The 19,558-nt window shown below is 41.8% G+C and overlaps 1 protein-coding gene and 1 long non-coding RNA gene across 5 annotated transcripts in view; one reads left to right on the top strand and one right to left on the bottom strand.

Annotated features, from left to right (window-relative positions):
* Positions 1 to 16,415, top strand: part of LOC141576371 (uncharacterized) — a 36,432-nt gene extending 20,017 nt beyond the window's left edge. For 2 of the 4 annotated variants that reach the window (XR_012504735.1, XR_012504734.1), the window contains 2 exons: positions 6,537 to 6,682; positions 8,138 to 14,037. This is a non-coding gene — a long non-coding RNA (uncharacterized LOC141576371). The other 2 variants (XR_012504733.1, XR_012504736.1) reach the window with 2 other exon arrangements.
* SAT1 (spermidine/spermine N1-acetyltransferase 1) lies at positions 15,973 to 19,017 on the bottom strand. Its single transcript, XM_010970311.3, has 6 exons — positions 18,763 to 19,017; positions 18,496 to 18,547; positions 18,322 to 18,405; positions 16,760 to 16,861; positions 16,622 to 16,662; positions 15,973 to 16,492 (listed from the first exon to the last, which is right to left on the bottom strand). The coding sequence occupies exons 1-6, from the start codon at positions 18,826 to 18,828 to the stop codon at positions 16,322 to 16,324; spliced, it is 516 nt and encodes a 171-aa protein (XP_010968613.1). The 5' UTR covers positions 18,829 to 19,017; the 3' UTR covers positions 15,973 to 16,321.
* Positions 19,018 to 19,558: the final 541 nt, after the last annotated feature.

The raw sequence follows: 19,558 nt of genomic DNA, 5'->3' as shown, positions 1-19,558 counted from the left end.
TGACTTAACGTGCTGAATAGAAAACATGAACGTCACAACCCTTTAACATTTTGGGATAGGGTGGTTGAATTGGGAGTGGAAAGAGAAGTCATTGGAAATTTTTAAGAAGAAAGCAATGTCAGGTCATATATACCACTTTTTATTTTATTGAGCGTCTGCATTTTTTGGTGAACTGTTTATATTTTTGCTTTAACCCAGTTAGGAAGTTGTGTAACTTTACACAGTGTCAAAGGTTTATTTTGTTTTGGTAACTACTTTTTAGCTGGTTATTTAGTTTACCTTGTAGTGTTCCAAATTATGTCTAAAACTATAGCTTGTTATTTTTCCAAAATATGATTTATCACTTTGCTAACATTACACCCATGACCTTTTCTGCAAGAGTAATCAGAAAGTAACATACTGAAAGTCCCAGCCTCCCTTGCCACCAAGAGTTGCCTTGTGACACATCTCAGCCAATGAAGTGTAGGTGTAAGTGATGGTTAACAGAATTTTTTTTAAAGGCCAAGCTGTATAAGGACAGGCTGTATATTTTACCCTCTGCCTGCGCCTTTTCCCCATGTAGAAAATGAATAAATAGTTTGGAGGTGCCTGAAGTAACATTTAACCTGATTGCTGAGGAAAAATAGGGATTAATTAGGTGAAGGAGAATGGAGATCTTCAAAGAAGGATGGTGCCCCACCAAGAAATTATATATAATAAAGAATTTTTGAAGGGCTGGATATCGGATGTGTCTATCTTGGGATCATCAAAAGCCGGCTCAGTGAATAAGGGGGTATTCCAGCTCCAGTGGCAGAATTAAGGCCACAGTTGGGTGAATGGAAACAACAAAGAGACAGCTTTGACCCCAGGCTCGCTGAACTTTTTTACCAATGGAACTTTCCAGCAACACTTTGAGCTACCATGTAGGTAGGTAGTCATTTCCCCATCACCAAGTGTGTTGAGGCAGATGCTGGCTGATGTCCACCCAGGAAGAGTAGAAGTGGGAGTCCTGTGTTACTGCAGTGATTGTCCTGTTTCAGTTTCGTTCAAGCATTTTTGTTCGCATATGCCCAAAAAGAATTTTGAACAACTATGTACCCCCTCACATATTTTATTTTGTCTTTTAAAAATTTAAGTTTTAAATTTTCTCTTGCATATTTCAATTGACATTTTATATTTTTAAAATCATAGATTAAATAGTTGCAAAGAACATGATTTTTTAATTGAAGTATAGTTGATTTACAATGTTGTGTTAGTTCCTGGTGTACAGAATAGTGAATCAGTTATGTGTATATACATAATACATATATATATATATATATATATATATATATATATATATATATATATATATGTTCTTTTCATTATATGTTATTAAAAGATACAGAGTATAGTTCCCTGTTCTCTACCGTAGGTCCTTATCGTTTATTTTATATATAGTGGTTTCTATCTGCTAATCCCAAACTCTTCATTTACCCTCCCCAACCCTTTCCCCTTTGGTAACTATAAGTTGGTTTACTATGTCTATCTGTTTCTGTTTTGTAAATAAGTTCATTTGTATCTATTTTTTTAGATTCCAAATATAAATGATATCATATGGTATTTTTTAAAAATTTATAATAGACTTTATTTTTTAGGGCAGTTTCAGGTTTACAGCAGAGTTGAGCAGAAAATAGAGTTCCCACATAGCCCTTCCCACCCACACATACATACTCCTCTACCCTCAACATCCCTCATCAGTGTGGCATATTTGGTACAATCGATGAACCAACATGGACACATTATTATCAACCAAAGTCCGTAGTTCACATTAGGGTTCACTCTTGATGTTGTACATACTATGGGTTTTGACAAATGCATAATGACATGTAGCCACCACTATAGTATCATACAGAATAATTTCATTGCCCTAAAAATCCCTTGTGCTCCATCTATTCATTCCTCCCTCCCTCCCTCTCCCCTGGAAACCACAATCTTTGTATTGTTTCTGTATCTGTGCCTTTTCCAGAATGTCATTTGGTTGGAATCGTACAGTTTGTAGCCTTTTCAGACTGGCTTCTTTCATTTAGTAATAGGTCTTTCAAGTTTCCTCCATGTCTTTCATGGCTTGATAGCTCATTTCTTTTTTTTTTTTTTACTGCACATATTTTTTAAATTTACATATATGTACTGTTCATTGTTTCTAGGAACGTTTAGAGCTTTAGCTTTTTTAATTTACATAGTTATCAAAGGAATAAAGCCAACCACAAAATAAGAATTAACTCAAAAAGATACATACACCCTGCTGTTAACAGCAACATTATTTATAATTGCCAAGATATGGGAGCATCCTAAGTGCACATCAATAGTTGAACAGATAATGGAGATGCAGCACACATATATGTAATGGAATACAGCTCACCATAAGAAAGAAGGATACTTTGCCATTTGCGGCCCTTCACTCACTTTATTTTTTTGCACTTCAAAAAGCAGAATTTTATAACCGGCAGAAACATTTCCATTACATCAAAAACAACAAAATACCTAGAAATAAACCTAACCAAGGAAGTTACCTATACTCCGAAAGCCAAAATGACACAAAGAAATGGAAAGATTTCTCGTGCTCTTGGATTGGAAGAATCAACACTATCAAAATGGCCACACTACCCAAAGCAATCCACAGATCCAACGCAAGCACCATCAAAATACTCGCAACATTCCTCACAAAACTGGAACACACAATTCCAAAATTTATAAGGAACCACAAAAGACCCCGAACAGCCAAAGCAATCTTTTGTAGGTCTTTTTTTCCCTCTTTCTTCTTTTTTGTTCTCTTTTCTTATGGTTTGGTGACTAGAGAAGTTTCTTTAACATTTGTTGTAAAGCTGGTTTGGTGGTGCTGATTCTTTTAGCTTTTGTTTATCTGTGAAGCTTTTGATTTCTTCATCAAGTCTGAACGAGAGCCTTGCTGGATAGAGTATTCTTGGTTGTAAGTTTTCCCCTTTCATCACTTTAAATATATCGTGCCACTCCCTTCTTGGCTGTAGAGTTTCTGCTGAAAAATCAGCTGATAACCTAATGGGAGTTCCTTTGTATGTTACTTGTTGCTTTTCTCTTGCTAATTTTAATATTTTCTCCTTATCCTTAATTGTTGTCAATTTGATGACTATGTGCCTTGGTGTGTTCCTCTTTGGGTTGATCCTGTGTGGTACTCTCTGTGCTTCCAGGACTTGGGTGACTGTTTCCTTTCCCAAGTTGGGGGATTTTTCAGTGATTATCTCTCCAAAAATTTTCTCAGGTCCTTTCTCTCTCTCTTCTCTTTCTGGGGCCCCTATAATGCAAATATTAGTGTGCTGCATGTTGTCCCAGAGTTCTCTTAAACTATCCTCATTCCTTTTTATTCTTTTTTCTTTTTTTATGTTCTTCAGTAGTGATTTCCACTAATCTGTCTTCTAGCTCACTGATCTATTCCATTGCCTCATTTAGTCTATTTTTGCTTCCTTCTAGTGTGTTGTTCATTTTAGTGATTTTATTCTTCAACTCTGTTTGGATGTTATTTATATTTTCCAACTCTTTGCTAAAGACTTCACTCTGTGCATCTGTACTCCTCTTGAGTTCTCTGAACATCTTCGCCATCATTACTTTAAACTCTTCTCAGGTAAATTGCCTGTCTCCTCATCACTTATTTCCTCTTCTGGGATTTTATCTTGTGGCTTGGCCTGGGAGATATTCCTTTGCCACCTCATATCATCTATCTTTCTATGTGTTTGTAGGTTCCTTCCACAGGCTTTGGGATAGTTGTTTTCTTATTTCTAGTATCTGTGCCTGGTGGGTGAGGCTGGACTAGAGGCTTATGCAGGTTTCCTGGCAGGAGGAGCGGTGCCTGCCCACTGCTGGGTGAAGCTTGGTCCTGGACCTCTGGTGGGTAGGGCTGTATCCAAAGGCCTTTGTGGTTTAGGAGGTCTGATGATGGATGTGGCTGTGTTCCCACCTTGTCTGTTGCTTGGCCTGAGGCTTCCCTACAGGCTGTTGGGTGGGGATAGGTCCTAGTGCTAATGATCCAATCAAGATGTCAGCCTCCAGGAAAGCTCATGTAGATGAACGCTCCCAGAATGTCTGTGACCAGCTTTTTGTCCCCTGGGTGAGCCACAGCCGTCCCCTACGGCCCAGAAGACCCTCTAAATCCAGCAAGCAGGCCTGGCCCAGGTTCCTATGAAGTCACTGCCTCTGCCCTTGGACCTGGTGCACACAAGTTTCCGTGTATGCTTCCCAAGCGAATGGAGTCTCCATTTCCCCCAGTCCTGTGGGGCTACCGGCACTAAGCCCCCTGGCCTTCAAAACCAGGTGTCCTGGGGTCCCCTTCTCTTCCCAATGGCCGGACCCAACCTGAGAAGCCTGACATGGGGCTTAGAGCTCTCACTCCTGTGGGAGAGCCTCTGTGACTTAACTAATCTTCAGCTTGTGGGGCCCAATTATATTGTGAACACGCCCCTCCTACCATCCTGCTGTGGTTCCCTCTTTATGTTTCCAGTTGCATAAGATCTTTTTTGCTAGGTTCCAGCCTTTTTTTCGATGACTGTTTAGCATTCAGTTGTGGTTTTGTTGTAGTCGCGAGGAGAAGCGAGCTCATTGTCCTACCACTGCACCATCTTGACCGGAAAATCTATCATATGGTATTTTTCTTTCTATGACTTACTTCACTTAGTATGAGGATCTCTAGGTCCATCCATGTTGCTGCAAATGGCATTATTTCATTCAAAGACATGCTTTTTCATGTACTGTGTATCATGTACATACTATAAATCTATTTTTATTGCTTTGAAATCCCAGCACAGCTCATTTAGCTCATTCAGTTAATGAAAAGTGCCTGCTCTATACCTCATGGCACAGCCAGTCATTGTCAAACCAATCAGCCAAATCTAAGTTTTAAAGAATTGTGGAAAATATTAACCCTCTCCCTGCTCACCAGTCAATGGTGGACCTAAAACTGACATGATTCTTGCCCTCATGAACTTGCGCTATTATGAGACACAGATCTGAAAGAATTCCACAGATAAATAGCAAATCACAATTGGGAAGAGTGCAGTGAAAGAGGTGTTAGTGGAATGTATAATAGGAGGTGGATGAGTGGTCTGGGAGGGCTTCCCTGTGGAAGTGACATTGAAGCAGAGAGCTGAGGAGGAGTAAGAGTTCGTTATGTGAAGGGGGATGGAAATCCTTAAAGAAAATCTGCCTTTATTTTTCAGTTCAAATAAATGTTAAATACTATCTCACTTCTAATGCTTAGATAAAGCAGTTTGTCACATGGATAAAATAAGTTGCTGTTGCTGTTTCTCTCAATGTTTTTCTTTTACCAGAAGATCTCTTATTTTCAGGTCTTGAGAGAGAAAATTGTCCCAAATTTAGTCTGGGATAGAACTTTTATGTCTAATGTAGTTACAGTCTTTCCTGGGAGGTAAAAAACAATCCTGACAAAATGCTTGAGTAAGCAATCTCTTTCTGGAAAGTTATGGTTACCCTCCCTGCCCCCCTGCCCCCTTGTCCCCAGCCAACTGCTGACACTTTTTAACCAGTAGTTCCCTTATTGTACCACTTATATCTATTCCAAGAGAGAATCTTTGAAAGAGAAAGAAAAATACCATGTGATATCACTTATATGTGGAATCTAAAAAAAAGACACAAATGAACTTATTTACAAAACAGAAACAGACTCACAGACATAGAAAACAAACTTATGGTTACCAGGGTGGGAAAGGGGTGGGAAGGGATAAAGTGGGAGTTCGAGATTTGCAGATACTAACTACTATATATAAAATAGATGAACAGGGTTCTTCTGTATAGCACAGGGAACTATATTCAATATCTTGTAGTAACTCATAATGAAAAAGAATAGAAAAGGAATTTATGTATGTATATGCATAACTGAAACATTATGCTATACACCAGAAATTGACACAATGCTGTAAACTGACTATACTTCAATTTAAAAAGAGAGAGAGAATCTTTGAATTTGCTTGCTTAGGAACCTTTTTCTGTGTGGAGTTAGAAATAAAGCCTTGGTTTGTGCTCCTAAGCAATCTGAGAAGCTGGTGGAGGGGAGCAGAATATGCACCCCCCACAACATGCCTCTTTGGCATAAGAATTATTTTGGACTGATTATTTTTAAGAACTAGCAGACATAGGCAAAGCTCTGAAAACCAAGTAGAAATTACCCTTTTATAAGAGACATTTACACTTAAGGAGAAATCTCCATTTATAAGGGTGTCTTCCTCCCTGTACCAGGAAGAAGAAAACGTCTAAATGTCTAGAATCTCTCTTATCATTTGGAGAAGGCAACAACTTAAATCTGCCATACTTCTGTTTACTCTGCTTTTCCTGATAACTACCCATAACTGGTTCCCCTCACCTCCAGCATCGTTCTTTTGTCCTTTGCTGGAGATGGTATTGAAGGTGGTCGCTTGGGCCATTTTGTCTCGAGAGTTACTCAGTTTCCCTGGGTCTCTCCCATGTATATAGGAAGTATACGTGTTATTAAACTTCTGTTTGTTTATCTCCTGTGAATCTGTCTTTTATTACAGGGGAAATCTCAGCCAAGAACCTTGAAAGGTAGAGAAAAAATTATTTTTCCTCGCTGACACTGGCTTAACTCTCAGAGAACTCCCTCAGGAGTTGGACTTCACTGAATTATCTTTGGTTTGGTGCCTAGAGGTTTTTACACTTTGAGGTAACACAATCTGCTAAGATTCAGGGTGGATGAGGGATACACCTTTGTTTAGTCACGTGGAAGAAGGGCTGTTATGAAAGGGGAGATGGGCAAGGGGAACTGAGCGTGACCTGTTTACCTCAGAGCCATCGTCAGGCAGGTTATTTCCAGAAAGAGTTTATGTGGTATTTGAGGTTTGGAAACCAAGTTCCTAAAACTCAGTCACCTGGAAAGTTCTCATATACTTCAAGTGGCAAATATTTCCCAGTTTGAAGGCCTTGAACTAGTTGACTCTTCTCTGCATGGGGCAGAGGCTTATATAAGTAACTGTAAAGTGACTTATCAGAGATCATGTCAAGCTATGATTCTTGGGGTTCTGGGACAGAGGCCCCTGGGGCAGCAGCCTACATCTTTTCGAGTATCCTCAAAACCCACTCTTGTCAGTGGCTCCTTTGAGGACAGAGTGATTATTATTCAGTGGTTATTGTTACAGAAAGATCACATTGTGCTGTAGTTTCTGAAATGTAGGCCTTGATGAAGTAGACTAGAAAGAAACATAATATTTTGAGTTTCTCCCCTAGGGTTTGTTTTAAAAGCTAAGTCTCAAATAATTATCATTTGAACCAAAAGACCATATATATTTCATTGGAAGAAAGGCATATTATTAAAAAAATACTTTTGGTTTTGTCTTATCACTTGTAAATATTAAATTTTGACTTCCTTTCTCAATCCAAATCTCATTTTTTCCTACAAGCCATTACCAGGAAATACCGAAGTTTTAAAACATACTATTTGTTTTTTTCCCATTGAGTTTTAGTTAGAAAGAATAATAAACTTCATGAAATTCAAACCTAGGACAATACACCCAGAAAAATACTAACACAATAACCTGAATTGCAAAACTTGTTCAGCAAGTTTCAGCTGGAGGTTAATTAAAACCTGCTCCGAAACCTCTTAAAACACAGACAGGAATGTAAACCACACACACCACCACCTAGATTCTTCCCTTGGGAGTTTTCTCCTCCCCACTTCCCTGGATTTCGATGGGAACTTTTCCCCAGAGTTCCATCTGGTTTGGCCTGAGACCAATAGGATTCTGTTTCTCCTATCCCAGGGGAGGAGCAATAGCACGGTGGGTAGGCAGCCTCTCCTTAGCAGTTACAACTAACAGCGTGCTACAGCACTCCTGAAGCTTTTAGCTCGTCTGGGAGGTGGAGTGGTGTTGGGGTGGGGACTAAGGGGTTGTAAGAATTTCCCCTGGTGTTTCATGTTTTAAGATACAGAGGAGTTAAGTGACATTGTTCTGGACAAGACAGCACAAAGAGAGGTCAAAGGCAGAAGAGGAAAAGGTAGAAATGCTGCCTGACATTTGACTTGCCGGTCAGAGAATATTGAACTGACCGAACACTCTAGAATTTTAGCTGTATATTCTTTCAGAAGTTCCTCGGGGTTACCGCTATTATTTCTTTTGTCCAGCCTTGTTTAGAGTGATTGTCAGCTAACACCCTGTTGGTGGATAAGCATCTGCGAGATGTGCAGGAAACAAGGCCGGGGTGTGAGCATAACATAACGCTGTAACAACATTGCACAAGACTGCCTCAGTACTGCATGCCAGCATACGGACCGACCATCTCGCTGACAGGCATTTGGATGGTGATTATTGCTGGATCATGTCCCGGAATCAGGCTTGAAGCCAGAGGAACTGGAAAATGATTTTTGTTGTTCAACTCCTTGGAAGCCCATGTGGAAAATTTAGGAGAGCACATTTTTGTTTCTAGTAACAGAACTCATATATCATTTGAGGAAGAGAGAGTGAAGTGGGATATTTCCTGAACCACTTGTCTTGCCTTGAAGCTGGTTTTCTGTGGAACAGTCGAATTTTCTTTCAGAGCTGGCTGAGGAGTTTTGAGGTAGGGAGCAGTCGACAGTCCCACATTCCCCAAGCTCCTCCACAACTAATCTAAGCACAGGCAAGACCTTTTCCAGGTGACAAAGAAACAGTCAGTCCCAAAGCACCACCAGTTTTAATGACTAAAAGCCACTATGTATGGTTAAACTAGACAATGAATTGTGGTTTGTGAGGTGTATCTGGGGCCCGGCTGTCCAGTTCAGATCTCAACCACATTACCTTCTGGTTGTATAACACAGAATAAGTTGCTCCACCCCCTGCACCCTACCTTTCTTATGCACAAAAGGATGGCTTTGTTTTAAGGATGAAATGACATAATCCATGTGTAACACGTGGGATGTAGAAAGCACTCTATAATTATTGGCTTTCTTTTTTTTTCCCCATTAATTTGTGACTCTCAAAATGGATGCCTGCTACAGGTAAAGAATGACATTAAAGTTGATTCTCTCAATTTCTCCCTAGAACTAGGGCTGATTTATTCCATTTATTCATTGACTGTTCAGTGCCCACTGTGGGCCATGCCTGGAATGAGGCCCTGAGGATATAAAGATTATGGGACCCCGTCCCTGCCCTTGGGATGTTGACAGTCAAGGAGGGAAACATTTTTGTTCTGAGTGTTATGGCCAAAGCATGCATCATTCAATCAATCAGTCAGTCAGAGATCAAACTGTGGGTCAGCTGCTTTGAGGAGGGCCAGGTGTGTGGTCGAGAAAGCACATGTCTGTGGAGGCACAGACCGGTGACAGCCCCAACCCTCACTCCCTGTAGTGAATCCAAGTTGCTCAACCTCTCTCAGCCTCCATTTCCTCATCTTTAAAATGGGCTTGATTTAGTGGTGTGCCAAAGCCTGCTGCTACTGGCTTGGGAGAGCTTGTTAAATTTTCAGGAACTTTGCATTTTCCAGTTGTTAAAACCATTAGTAGTTTGAGATCAGCCTTGGTGGAAGTATTGGCACCCTGTTAATCAGCAGGTTCTACAGATCAAGGTTCCTCCCTAACCCCAGCTGTTTGGCCAGCACACCACGTGAACATGTTGGGGGGAGGCCAAACTTGACCTTTTACCCTCTTGGGGTTTTTAGCTGGGCCTGAGAATTTAATTAACATAGAACAGATTAACAGGAGAAAAGCATACAAATTGATTGACTGTTTTACATGACATGGGAACCCTCAGAAGGAAAAGACCCAAAGAAATGGCAAAACCTAAAAGCTTCTCTAACAGGTTGGACGAAGAGGGACGATTGTAGAAAAGTAACTGAAATATATGGGGAGGCTAAAGGCAGAGGAGGATTGTTTTAACAAGCTCTGTTTGTACAGAATTCTCTCGGACTTGACTCCCAGTTGACGAATGTTTCTTTTCTTCTGGTACACTGAAGGGATCTTTCACATGGGAATTTTCTCTCCTCTTTTGAGAAAAAAAAGGGGGAGGTTAGAATGTCCTTCTTGCATTTGCTGTTTTTCAAGTGCCTTTAGCTCAAAATAATCCTTATGCCAAAGTAGCATATTTTGGGGTGGCATATTCTGCCACCCTTCAAATACCCTACACTATGAAGATTGTTATGAAGATTAATGAAAATTGTTGTTATGGAGATTAATGAAATAACAAAATCACAGCATCTGGCACATAGTAGATGCTCAACATAGCATTACTGTATCACATAGAATATATTAATCATGTACATCCTGCACTTTCATATTCATAATCTTATTTAGTCCTTATAGCAGCTCTGAGGTAGTTTATTTTTAAACCCGTAAATGAAGTTTATTTTTATCCCCATAAATGAAGAAGAGCCAGGATCTAATTCAGTTTCCTTTGACTCCAAGTGGAGCATTCTTTCCACCAAACCCAAACTGCCCCTGGACCATGTTGCTCTGCAAACAAGGATCATTGTCATTGTAGATTTAGCTGTTTTGAAACCACTTTTATTGTTGTTATTGACTGGATGAAAGAAAGCAGTATAAGCACTGAGGTGGAAGAAGACAGGCCTGGCCCGCAGCTGGTAGAAGGCTGCCTGAGCTAAGCTGGAGGTGAATGCCACCACTCCCAGCCCCCCTTTAAAAGGCTCTGCCTGCCGTGCCCGTGTCATTATGAAAACAGAGAGCTGTGAACACTGCTTGCTCCCAGAAAATGTTGCTTCCCTGGAAACCTCTGAAGTTCAGAATTACCTTGCCATTGATGTCAAGTCTGGGGTAGGGAATGTACAAGATGAGCCTGGGACATTTTAAGAGCAAGGAAGTTAACAACGAAAGGCTTTTGGGGTCATGTCCCAAGGATTCTGAAGCCAACTTGAAGAAGCTCCCATTGGACAATTAGGGAAATCCAAGCTTCAATCAGAAAAATGATGGCAATAGATCAAGAGACATCGGAAAAAGTCCATGAGTTAATAAAGATACGTGAGGGGGGGAACCTAATTGGAAGATGCTGGGGAAGCCAATTCAGTGTTTTAAAACCTAGTAAATAAAAGGGCAGTCTCAAGCATTTATCCTGCCTTTGCTGGGTCAGCTGTACTTCATGGTAATGAAATACACGATTGGAGAAAGTTCTCTTTACAGAAGTATTTTAGGTAAGAAATGAAGAAGGAATGATAGAATATCACATTTTGAAACTCCTAATGAATCAGTGCACCTAGGTATTAATAGCAATGGCTGCTAGCATCACAAAAAAAGATAACCAGACATTATATGCGTCTTGATGGGAAAAAATATTATCTATGAAATATTGTTGCTGAAAAATCAAGCCTAAATCTGATCAAGTTGGGGCTCAATTGGTAAAAGTTTTACCTCTGACGCCTTTGGCCTTTTTTTAACCAAACAAAAGCAGACAGTATTGCTTTATGGTCTCAGCAATGTTTGTCAAACTCGAGTAACATGGACCCCTTTCAAAGGAAAGAATTCTTACAGAGCCCCAGTGGTGATTGAAATTATTCTTGTTGTATTATTTACTATAGACATACAAATAGATTTGAGCATTTTATGTTTGTGGCTCCTATACAACTGTAAATCATATACATTTATGAGTCAAATGCAAACAAAACTACTAAACTAATAAAATTCAAAGGGACAACACTGATTTAATGTGAGAGGAAGGTGTTTTGCTGAATGAAGTTGCTGCTTGCAAAGGAACATGGTACTGATGGCTGGGGTGGATGTTTTTGGTTTCAGCACTGTATGCCATTGGCTGACACAATTCTCCCACCATTTTTCTCTAAAAACTCTCCAGGAGATTCTCCTTCATGCAGTGTAATGTCACTTCACTTGGTCTTTGCTTGGCAAGAGCTTGTTGTTAATGACGTGGTGCCAAGGTGAGCAGCATAAACACAGACTGAAATGGTTGTACTAACAGTTATGACTAGGATTTGATTACAAGGTGATTATCTAGATCAGTGGCAGTGAAACCCGGCTTTACTTTGGAATGCATATTAAAATATAATTAAAATAAGAGCCTCTCAGGGTGGGGCATTAGGATTTCTTAAAAGCTTTCTAGGTGATTCTGGTGTGCAGCCAGTACTGAGAACTACTAATTTCAGTGATCCAGAAAACGCTTATGCAGTTGGCCCTCCATCTGTGAGCTCTGTATACGTGGATCCAACTAACCGTGGATGGAAAATATTCTGAAAAATCAATTCCAGAATCCCCGTTGGATACTTAGGGACAACTGTACTGATTATTCTTTGGAGTATAATCCAAAAGAAACACCAAATTCAGTCATTCTTAGAGAGAATATGAGGTCCTCTGAGAATATGGCAGTGAACTCTCAGGGGTTTGAGAAATTTGGTTTGGAGTTTGATTCCCAGGCCTAGTTGTGTGGCCTTAGGCAACTTAACCTCTCTGAAGGTTAGTTTCTCATTATAAAAAGAAACTAATAATAGTATCTACCTCACCGGATGTTTGTGAGAATTAGGTGACATAATAACTATACAAAACACTAAACAATGCCTAGTTCCTGGTGAATACTTAGTAAACGTTAGCTCTTATTAACTATTATGTTGATAACCACGTGGAAGGTACTAAAACTTTTGCTGAGCAGATGTGAGCCACAAGAAAGAAAGAGATGATGGAGGAAGAGTGTGTTGGCAGAACCCTGTGAGGAAAGGCATTTGGTGGCCGTTGTTAGATGAGGCAACAGAGGCAATGTTGATGGGGGCGAGTGGCAGCTGGGTTCGGTAAGGGTGTGGGCCTATCAGCCAGAGCTGTGGGTGACAGCTGATTGGCATGAAGCCCAGACCCACGGCACAAAGAAAAGAGATGAGAACGAAGCACAGAGTCACCCTGAGATAACAGTCCAGAGGAAGAGATGATGAAGCAATGATACTGAGCAGCACCCTGTGGGCTCCCCCACCACAAACCCCTGCCTGTAGTTTATGGAAAAGCTGAAGTCTCCCAGGCCTCCTTGAGTCATAGATGAGTAGCCCAAGCAGTTGATTAGGACAAGCCTGCAGGCACTGGGGGATGGCGATGACTCTGACCCCCTGTCTCAACAATTAACTGAGATTTCCTTTTAAAACTTTCATGGCTGAACAGAATCTTTGGAGATGGTTTTTTGAGGGGGATGCTGGATCCACCAGATTGAAGGCATTCTGATTAAAAGCAACTTTCCATTTTTGTTATCAAGGCTGTTGCCCCCAGGATCATATCCCTGCCCCTCCCTCAAATAGAAACCAGTTACTCTTATCTAAGTCTCAGGAGGCAGCTGCAATGAGAAGAAACAAGAATTGGTGAGAACCAACGGAGCCCAAGATGGTGGAGGATTTGACTTCCAGTGGACCTTGAGCCTCATCCACTCATTGTAATGTATTAGCATGCTAAGTGACACACCCACCAGCGCCATGACAGTTGACGATTGCCATGACAACAACCGGAAAAGCCCATACCAGGACTGAAAAGCCCATACAAGGGCTGATTGGCTCCATCACACCTGGAAGGAGGACATGATGGCAGAAGCCTCTCATAAAAGTCCACGTGGCCTGAGCCACAGCTGGAGCTGTCTCTGCCGGCCTTCTTGGCTGGCGACTCGTCGCTCAAGTGCTTTTCTTCCTTTTCCTCTTTTGGAAAATAAAGCAACTTTTTCACTTTGTCCCTCTGCCTCTGCTGCTAAATCTTTCACAGCCAGCGGGAAGGACCCACACTTTGGTGGGCCTTCTAATTTAGGGGGTCTCAGTGTCCACTAACAGCAAGAAGACAAAGATAAGGCCAGTCAAGCTGGTAGAGTCCCAGGAGCAGACATGGCTGCCTGCGGACTCTGAACAGGAGCTAGGGTCTGGCTGGTAGGTGGTGGCTGGCTTCCCAGGGCCCTGCCAGCTCCCTCAGCTGCTCTGAGCAGCCACTTGTCTCAAGGAGCAATGCTAAGTGCCATCATTTAGGGCTTGCTGGGGACTCAGGACTGGGTAGAGTGGGTGTAAAGCATTAATAAATCATTAGGTTTCTTCTGAATTGTTGCTTCTGCATTTCTGTGAAAAAGACTCTTACTTTCTTTCCCTAGAAAGGCTGCCCCATGGAATCTAAGCAGTTGATGATCTTGGACTCTGGTTTGGACCATGACAGATGGTGCCTCTACTGTCAACCCTGTAATCAGATGTGTAGCAGGATGTCTCGTAAGTCTCTGTGTGGACAAACCCAGCTCCTTCCTGTTTTAATAGTATGAAAAATTTTGATTTTATAATTCTTTTAAGGGAGATAACTTAGTATATAACAGTTTAAAAAAACAACTACATAGAGAAAACCCCAAAATATCCTTATATAATAATTGAAAGTCCTTAGGCCTGAAGTACTATTCTTCCTAAATGATCATGTCAGGTATAATATTTTAGTAAAACAGTAATTTAAAAGTTATCTTTACAGAGGCATTACTTACATGTACCCCTCCCCATGGCCCCCTTTCCAGGTTTATCAGTGTTTATTATTTCCTTTCATATAATTTCCTCAGAACATGTTCTCTTGCCTGGTGATTTCAAGCTTTACAGATTTGTTTTATGGTTCAGTTTTTAAAGAGGTATCTTTATAAAAGAGTTGAACATTCAGTGGGCTGTTGCTGTGATGTTTTTGGTTCTAAATTTTTAACTTAAGGGACTTCTTTAAAGTAGATACAGAAACTTCATAAAAGCTTTGATGGCGGCAACACTGGGCCTTTAGAGCTAAGCTCTAAGAAGACTGAGAAAACAAAGAGTTACATTGTAACTCACTTGGTTAATCTAATTTATTCACATATTTAACCACAGTCAGCATGTAGTTGTTTTCCTCAAAGAGGCCCACTTTCCAAAACACAATTTTCAAAATGTCTTCTTTCCCCACAAAGCTCCTTCTGTTACTGTTAACTCTTTTTATGCCTGCCAGTGTTTCTCTCCTGTAGTTTGTTATTTGCCATCCTAGCAGGACCCTGGTTGAGAATGGACTCAGTCTGTTTTCATGACGTGCTCTCTAAGCCACCAGTAAATCCCAAAGCTCACCTGTTAAATACAGTCCAGGAACCCACTTGTTTATATGGCTACTCTCTAATTTAGGAAACCATAAAAGACACTGAAACCAAGGGCTGCAGGACGAAATCCCCCTTGGACTGAGAAGCCCAGTATTTATTTCCTGGAGAACACAGAAAAGAGTACTGCTTTTTAGTTATCTGATGACTTCTTTTGGAAAACAGTAATCTTGGAAATCACTGCAGTGGTATTAACTACCACTTTCATTATTGTGGGAATTAGTGGGTTTAGGAATTTAGGTCAGTGTTATGAGTAATAAAAGGAGTTCACCTGTCTAAAACTGTCTCCTCTTCAAGCATCTTTAGGAGTTTCTTTTTCAGTCTTGGAGAAAGCTTTTATTCACTTCTTCTCCCCACCCCCCAGTTTTCACTCCTATTGTTTCTGGACATAGAAACCCGTTGTGTTAACGCAGTACCAAATTTCCGATTGGTACCTGTGTCCAACTCCAGCCTTTCTTTTAGTTTACAAATTTCCTATACAAATGTGGAATTTTTGTTGCTGCCCGATTAGCAGTTTCCCTCCAGAATAGTATTTTGTGTGGGATGAGGTTGTTGTGGGCAAGATGTTTTTCCCCCCAATTTCCAGTGTTTCAGAATCCCATTTCCACCTCTTTCACTCGTAAAAGAAATAAGCTTTTTCATTGTGGGCCTTAGTTTCTAAGCTCCTGCAAATTCTGTTGGATTAAGTGTACAATGTCCTCAATGTAAAGTTATATTTTACATGTTGCTACATATATAACTTTGGGATTCAACTGGCTTCTTTCTAGACTTTCAGAGTACCAGCACAGCACAGCTCCTGACCATAAGGCACTTTAAATTGGGTTAAAAACTCTTAAAATAATTTTAAAGTTATGTTTCCTGGCCATTTTTATTTTGCACTCAACAGAGAGAAGTGTCTAAAAAATAAGGGATTAGTAAAAAGGCTTACACCAAACAATTAAATCAAAGGGTAGTTTATTAAAAAAGAATCAAAACAGAAACTCTAAGTACCAGTGTGTACATTGTACACATTTAAATGACTCACAAGAATGAAGTTTTTTCATAGACATTATCATACCACCTTGTTGTTTATCAAAAGATGTTCAAGAGAAATCTGACTCCAACCTGCATACAGGATTGCCATCTTAAACAGACCTTATTTCAAACATGCAACAACGCCACTGGTAATAAAGCTTTGGAATGGGTGCTCATTCTATTATTTCACTACGAATAGGATAGAAAGCAGAATAAGTTGAGAATTTAATCTAAAATAGAATGGAAGCTGTCATTGTCTACACCAGCACTCCTCACTCCTCTGCTGCCATTTTTAACAAGTACTCCTTGTCGATCTTGAAGAGTCTCCATCCCTCTTCGCTGGACAGATCAGAAGCACCTCTTCTTTTGTAGAAGTTGATAGATGGTTCATTCCACTCCGCTACCAAGAAGTGCATGCTGCTGCAGCGACATTTCATCGCAACCTGGTACACGGGAGAGTAAAACACAAACTCAGTGACATTTCACCTGCTTTTCAAGACCCAATTTTGATTCAGTCATTCAGATAATCCAGTACCCCTTGCAAATCTAGAAACCAAAAAACCTAGACGTACCTGGCTTAGATTCTTCAGAATTTCTGATCCTATGCCAAAGCCTAAAGGAAAAAGAAGTACCATTTTAAAAGTCATTTTAAAGCACTTCAAGCCCTGATTTCTCTTTAGAGCAGCTACCCCGCCAGAACTCAACCATACCTCTGTAATCACTCATCACGAAGAAGTCCTCAAGATACAACAGTTTGCCAATCCATGGGTCATAGGTAAAATAGTACATGGCAAAACCAACAATGCTGTGTCCTGTAATAAGAGTATCACACGCGTTATGGATGAAAGACAATCTGTCAAAGTTGTAGCTGCAAAATCAGAAGCCTATCATAAGTTTTTAAAAATATACATGCATGTATTATACAAATAAGCTACTGGACTGAACTGTCTTGACTTTTATGCTAGTGCAGTCCAGGTCACTGTTGGATGATCTCACTGTTCTTAGAAAATGTATTTGCAAAAAGCACATATTAGAGCTAGCTGAAGCCAGGCTAAAACCGTAGACTGGCCACTCTGCAATCTGTTGGATCTCACACTCAGGAAGTGAGAATGCTTTCATTACTTGCCAGAGAGAAAGTGCTATGGTCTTAAACACACACATTATTCACATCCTATTGATATACTGGTATGTTGACTTGGGAATAAGTCAGGTTTACACGGCAGTTCAGAATAGTAAGTATTTGTAGTTTAGAAACTCTGCTTCCTTAAGGTCAGGACATCAGGCCAAAAGTACAATGTTTAATTTCAGAACTTGCCTTCCAATTCACACATTTTCAATTTGCTCTTCTCAGTTTTTAAACTGGAAGCAGCAGAGGTATCCAGGTATGATGTAACATCCACATACCTCTAGAAAGTACCTCATCCCTTATGTTTTCTGCTCATTTTTTCCAGCTTGAGGAAATGACCTCAGAAAAAAAACTTAAGTGCCCTTCCCCCCGCCAACTTCCCCTTTTAGCTCTGTCTTCTGACCAGTCAACAAGGACCAGCAAGGAAAAAAGAAAATACACAAAAACAAAAAAAGGAAGAAAGAAAGAAAAAAAAGCATCTGACTCCCTTTTAATGGGTGTCTGTAATTCCAATTGGAGGCAAAGGTTTCAAATTAAACTTTCTAGCCATTTTATAGTCCTTTGCAAACAGGAAGCGAGTACAATGGAGCTTCTGATCTACCGTGTTTTAAGTGTGTGATAGTAGGGCCTTACCTCATTTATCATGATCATCTACTTTATTGTGTAAAGGATCTTTTAGTTACCTCCCCGCCCATCCATGTACACGGAAGGGCCATGTACATGGCGAAGCTAGAGACTGTAACCTGAAGATTGGGACAAATTAAAGAAAAAAATGTGATTTAACACAAATACAAAAAAGGTTACGTTAGGGTCAAATAAGAACCATTTATGAAACTGAATTACAACAAACGACTTTATGCCTAATTTTTCCGGGTCTCCACAGCATTCTGATACTTACTTAATCAGCTCAAATTCTTGAGGGTCTCCACAGCGCTGATACTTAAATAGCTCTTTTAACCCGCCCTAATATTAAGTGCAGCACATTTATTTTTTTTTCCCTCAGTAGTTGGAACACTGGCTGGCTATTTTTCTGGCCAACTTCTCAGTAGGTAACTCGAGCCTGTGTTGCCAGTGGTTCTACACAGCAGACACTACGTCTTACACAACACTTGGTCTCTCCAGCTTCTGGAAGTGGGGGGCAATTACCTTCCGGAGTCAGGTTCTCCTTGGGCACTTCTGCAACCAGGCAGTGGTAGAAAGGGTGCTCTCCGAAACCATCCTCTAGCAGATCTGAAAGAAGGGGCAACAGGGACAGTGTTGGCCTCGGTCAAGGTGGAAAGCACCGGACGCTCGTCGCCCGCCCCGCCACTGACGCGTTACCTTTTTCAGTTAATATTACTTGTTCTTCCATGTATTCGTATTTAGCCAATTCCTGGGGCGATGCACATAGAAGAAAGGGAAAAAGAAGAAAAGTAAGTGAGGCCCCGACCGGGCCAGCTCAGAGGGAATGGGGTGGGCGAGGCGGCGATTCCTTCTCGGAGTCTCCGGCCGGGGCGGGGGAAGGCGGGCGGAGAAAGCGGAACCTGCCGGAGACAAGGACCTCATCCCCTGACTCCCGCCCCGGGAGGATCCCGTGCCTCCCGCTACCTTAATCAGCCGCAGGATGTCACTGCAGTCGGCGGCGGTGGCCGGGCGGATCACGAATTTAGCCATTTTCGTCTTTTGCTTTTCTTCCCTTTGCGGACCAGGCCCCTGTACTTGAACAGCAGGAGGAGGTGGTTCCTCATTCGTCTCCCGGGAGCGTCCTCTTTCCAGTCAGGATGGCACCATGACCCGACGAACCTCGGCAAGCAACGTAACAACAACAGCAGACTGCGACTAGAGCCGCGCCGTCCAGCGTCCGGGCTCTGCTTTTTAGCGTGAAGTAGCCCCGCCTCCGGCCTTGAGGCGGAGGCGCCTCATCCAATGAGGCCGCGACCGCCCCCACTTCCGGGCACCTCCCTCTCTTCCGGGCGCGGGTGTGAACCCTGCCCGCGCGGGCGGGGGCACGGGCGGCGGGGCGGGGCGGGGCGGGCCGGGCCGGGGCGGGGGCGCGGGCGCGGGCGCGGGCGCGGGCGGCGAGGCACGCGGCGGGGCTTTCTAGCGGCGCCCTCTAGCGGAGCCTGGCGGAGCCTTCCCGAAAGCCCGACCTCGGAAACTACGCGTCCCTTTGTAACCTTTGCAAAAGGAAGAGAGGGGTTCCTCTTTTGGTCTTGGACCGGTGACTTTGCTGTTTCTTCCTTGGCTGGCTAGGGAGGGAAATTTAGAAGACCTGGCCTTGGGCGATGGGAGGATTAGGGGATTAGAGTAGCGGTTCTCATAGGGTGGCCTGGGGGGCCCTGTGGGTCCCAAGAGCCTTTCTGAGAGTCTCCGTCAAAATCAGTTTCATAGCAATAGTAGGATG

This window comes from Camelus bactrianus, chromosome X (genome assembly GCF_048773025.1).
Source record: "Camelus bactrianus isolate YW-2024 breed Bactrian camel chromosome X, ASM4877302v1, whole genome shotgun sequence".
Lineage (NCBI taxonomy): Eukaryota > Metazoa > Chordata > Mammalia > Artiodactyla > Camelidae > Camelus > Camelus bactrianus.
This window is presented reverse-complemented; position numbering and strand designations above follow the sequence as displayed.

What these genes read in the sequence shown, in the direction of transcription:
- SAT1 (XM_010970311.3), bottom strand. Translation starts at nt 18,828, where the DNA reads ATGGCTAAATTCGTGATCCGCCCGGCCACCGCCGCCGACTGCAGTGAC. An exon ending in CGTGATGAGTGATTACAGAG is followed by an intron (nt 16,663 to 16,759) that starts GTATGGTTGAGT and finishes TTTTTCCTTTAG; the next exon opens with GCTTTGGCATAGGATCAGAA. An exon ending in TTCTGAAGAATCTAAGCCAG is followed by an intron (nt 16,493 to 16,621) that starts GTACGTCTAGGT and finishes CCCGTGTACCAG; the next exon opens with GTTGCGATGAAATGTCGCTG.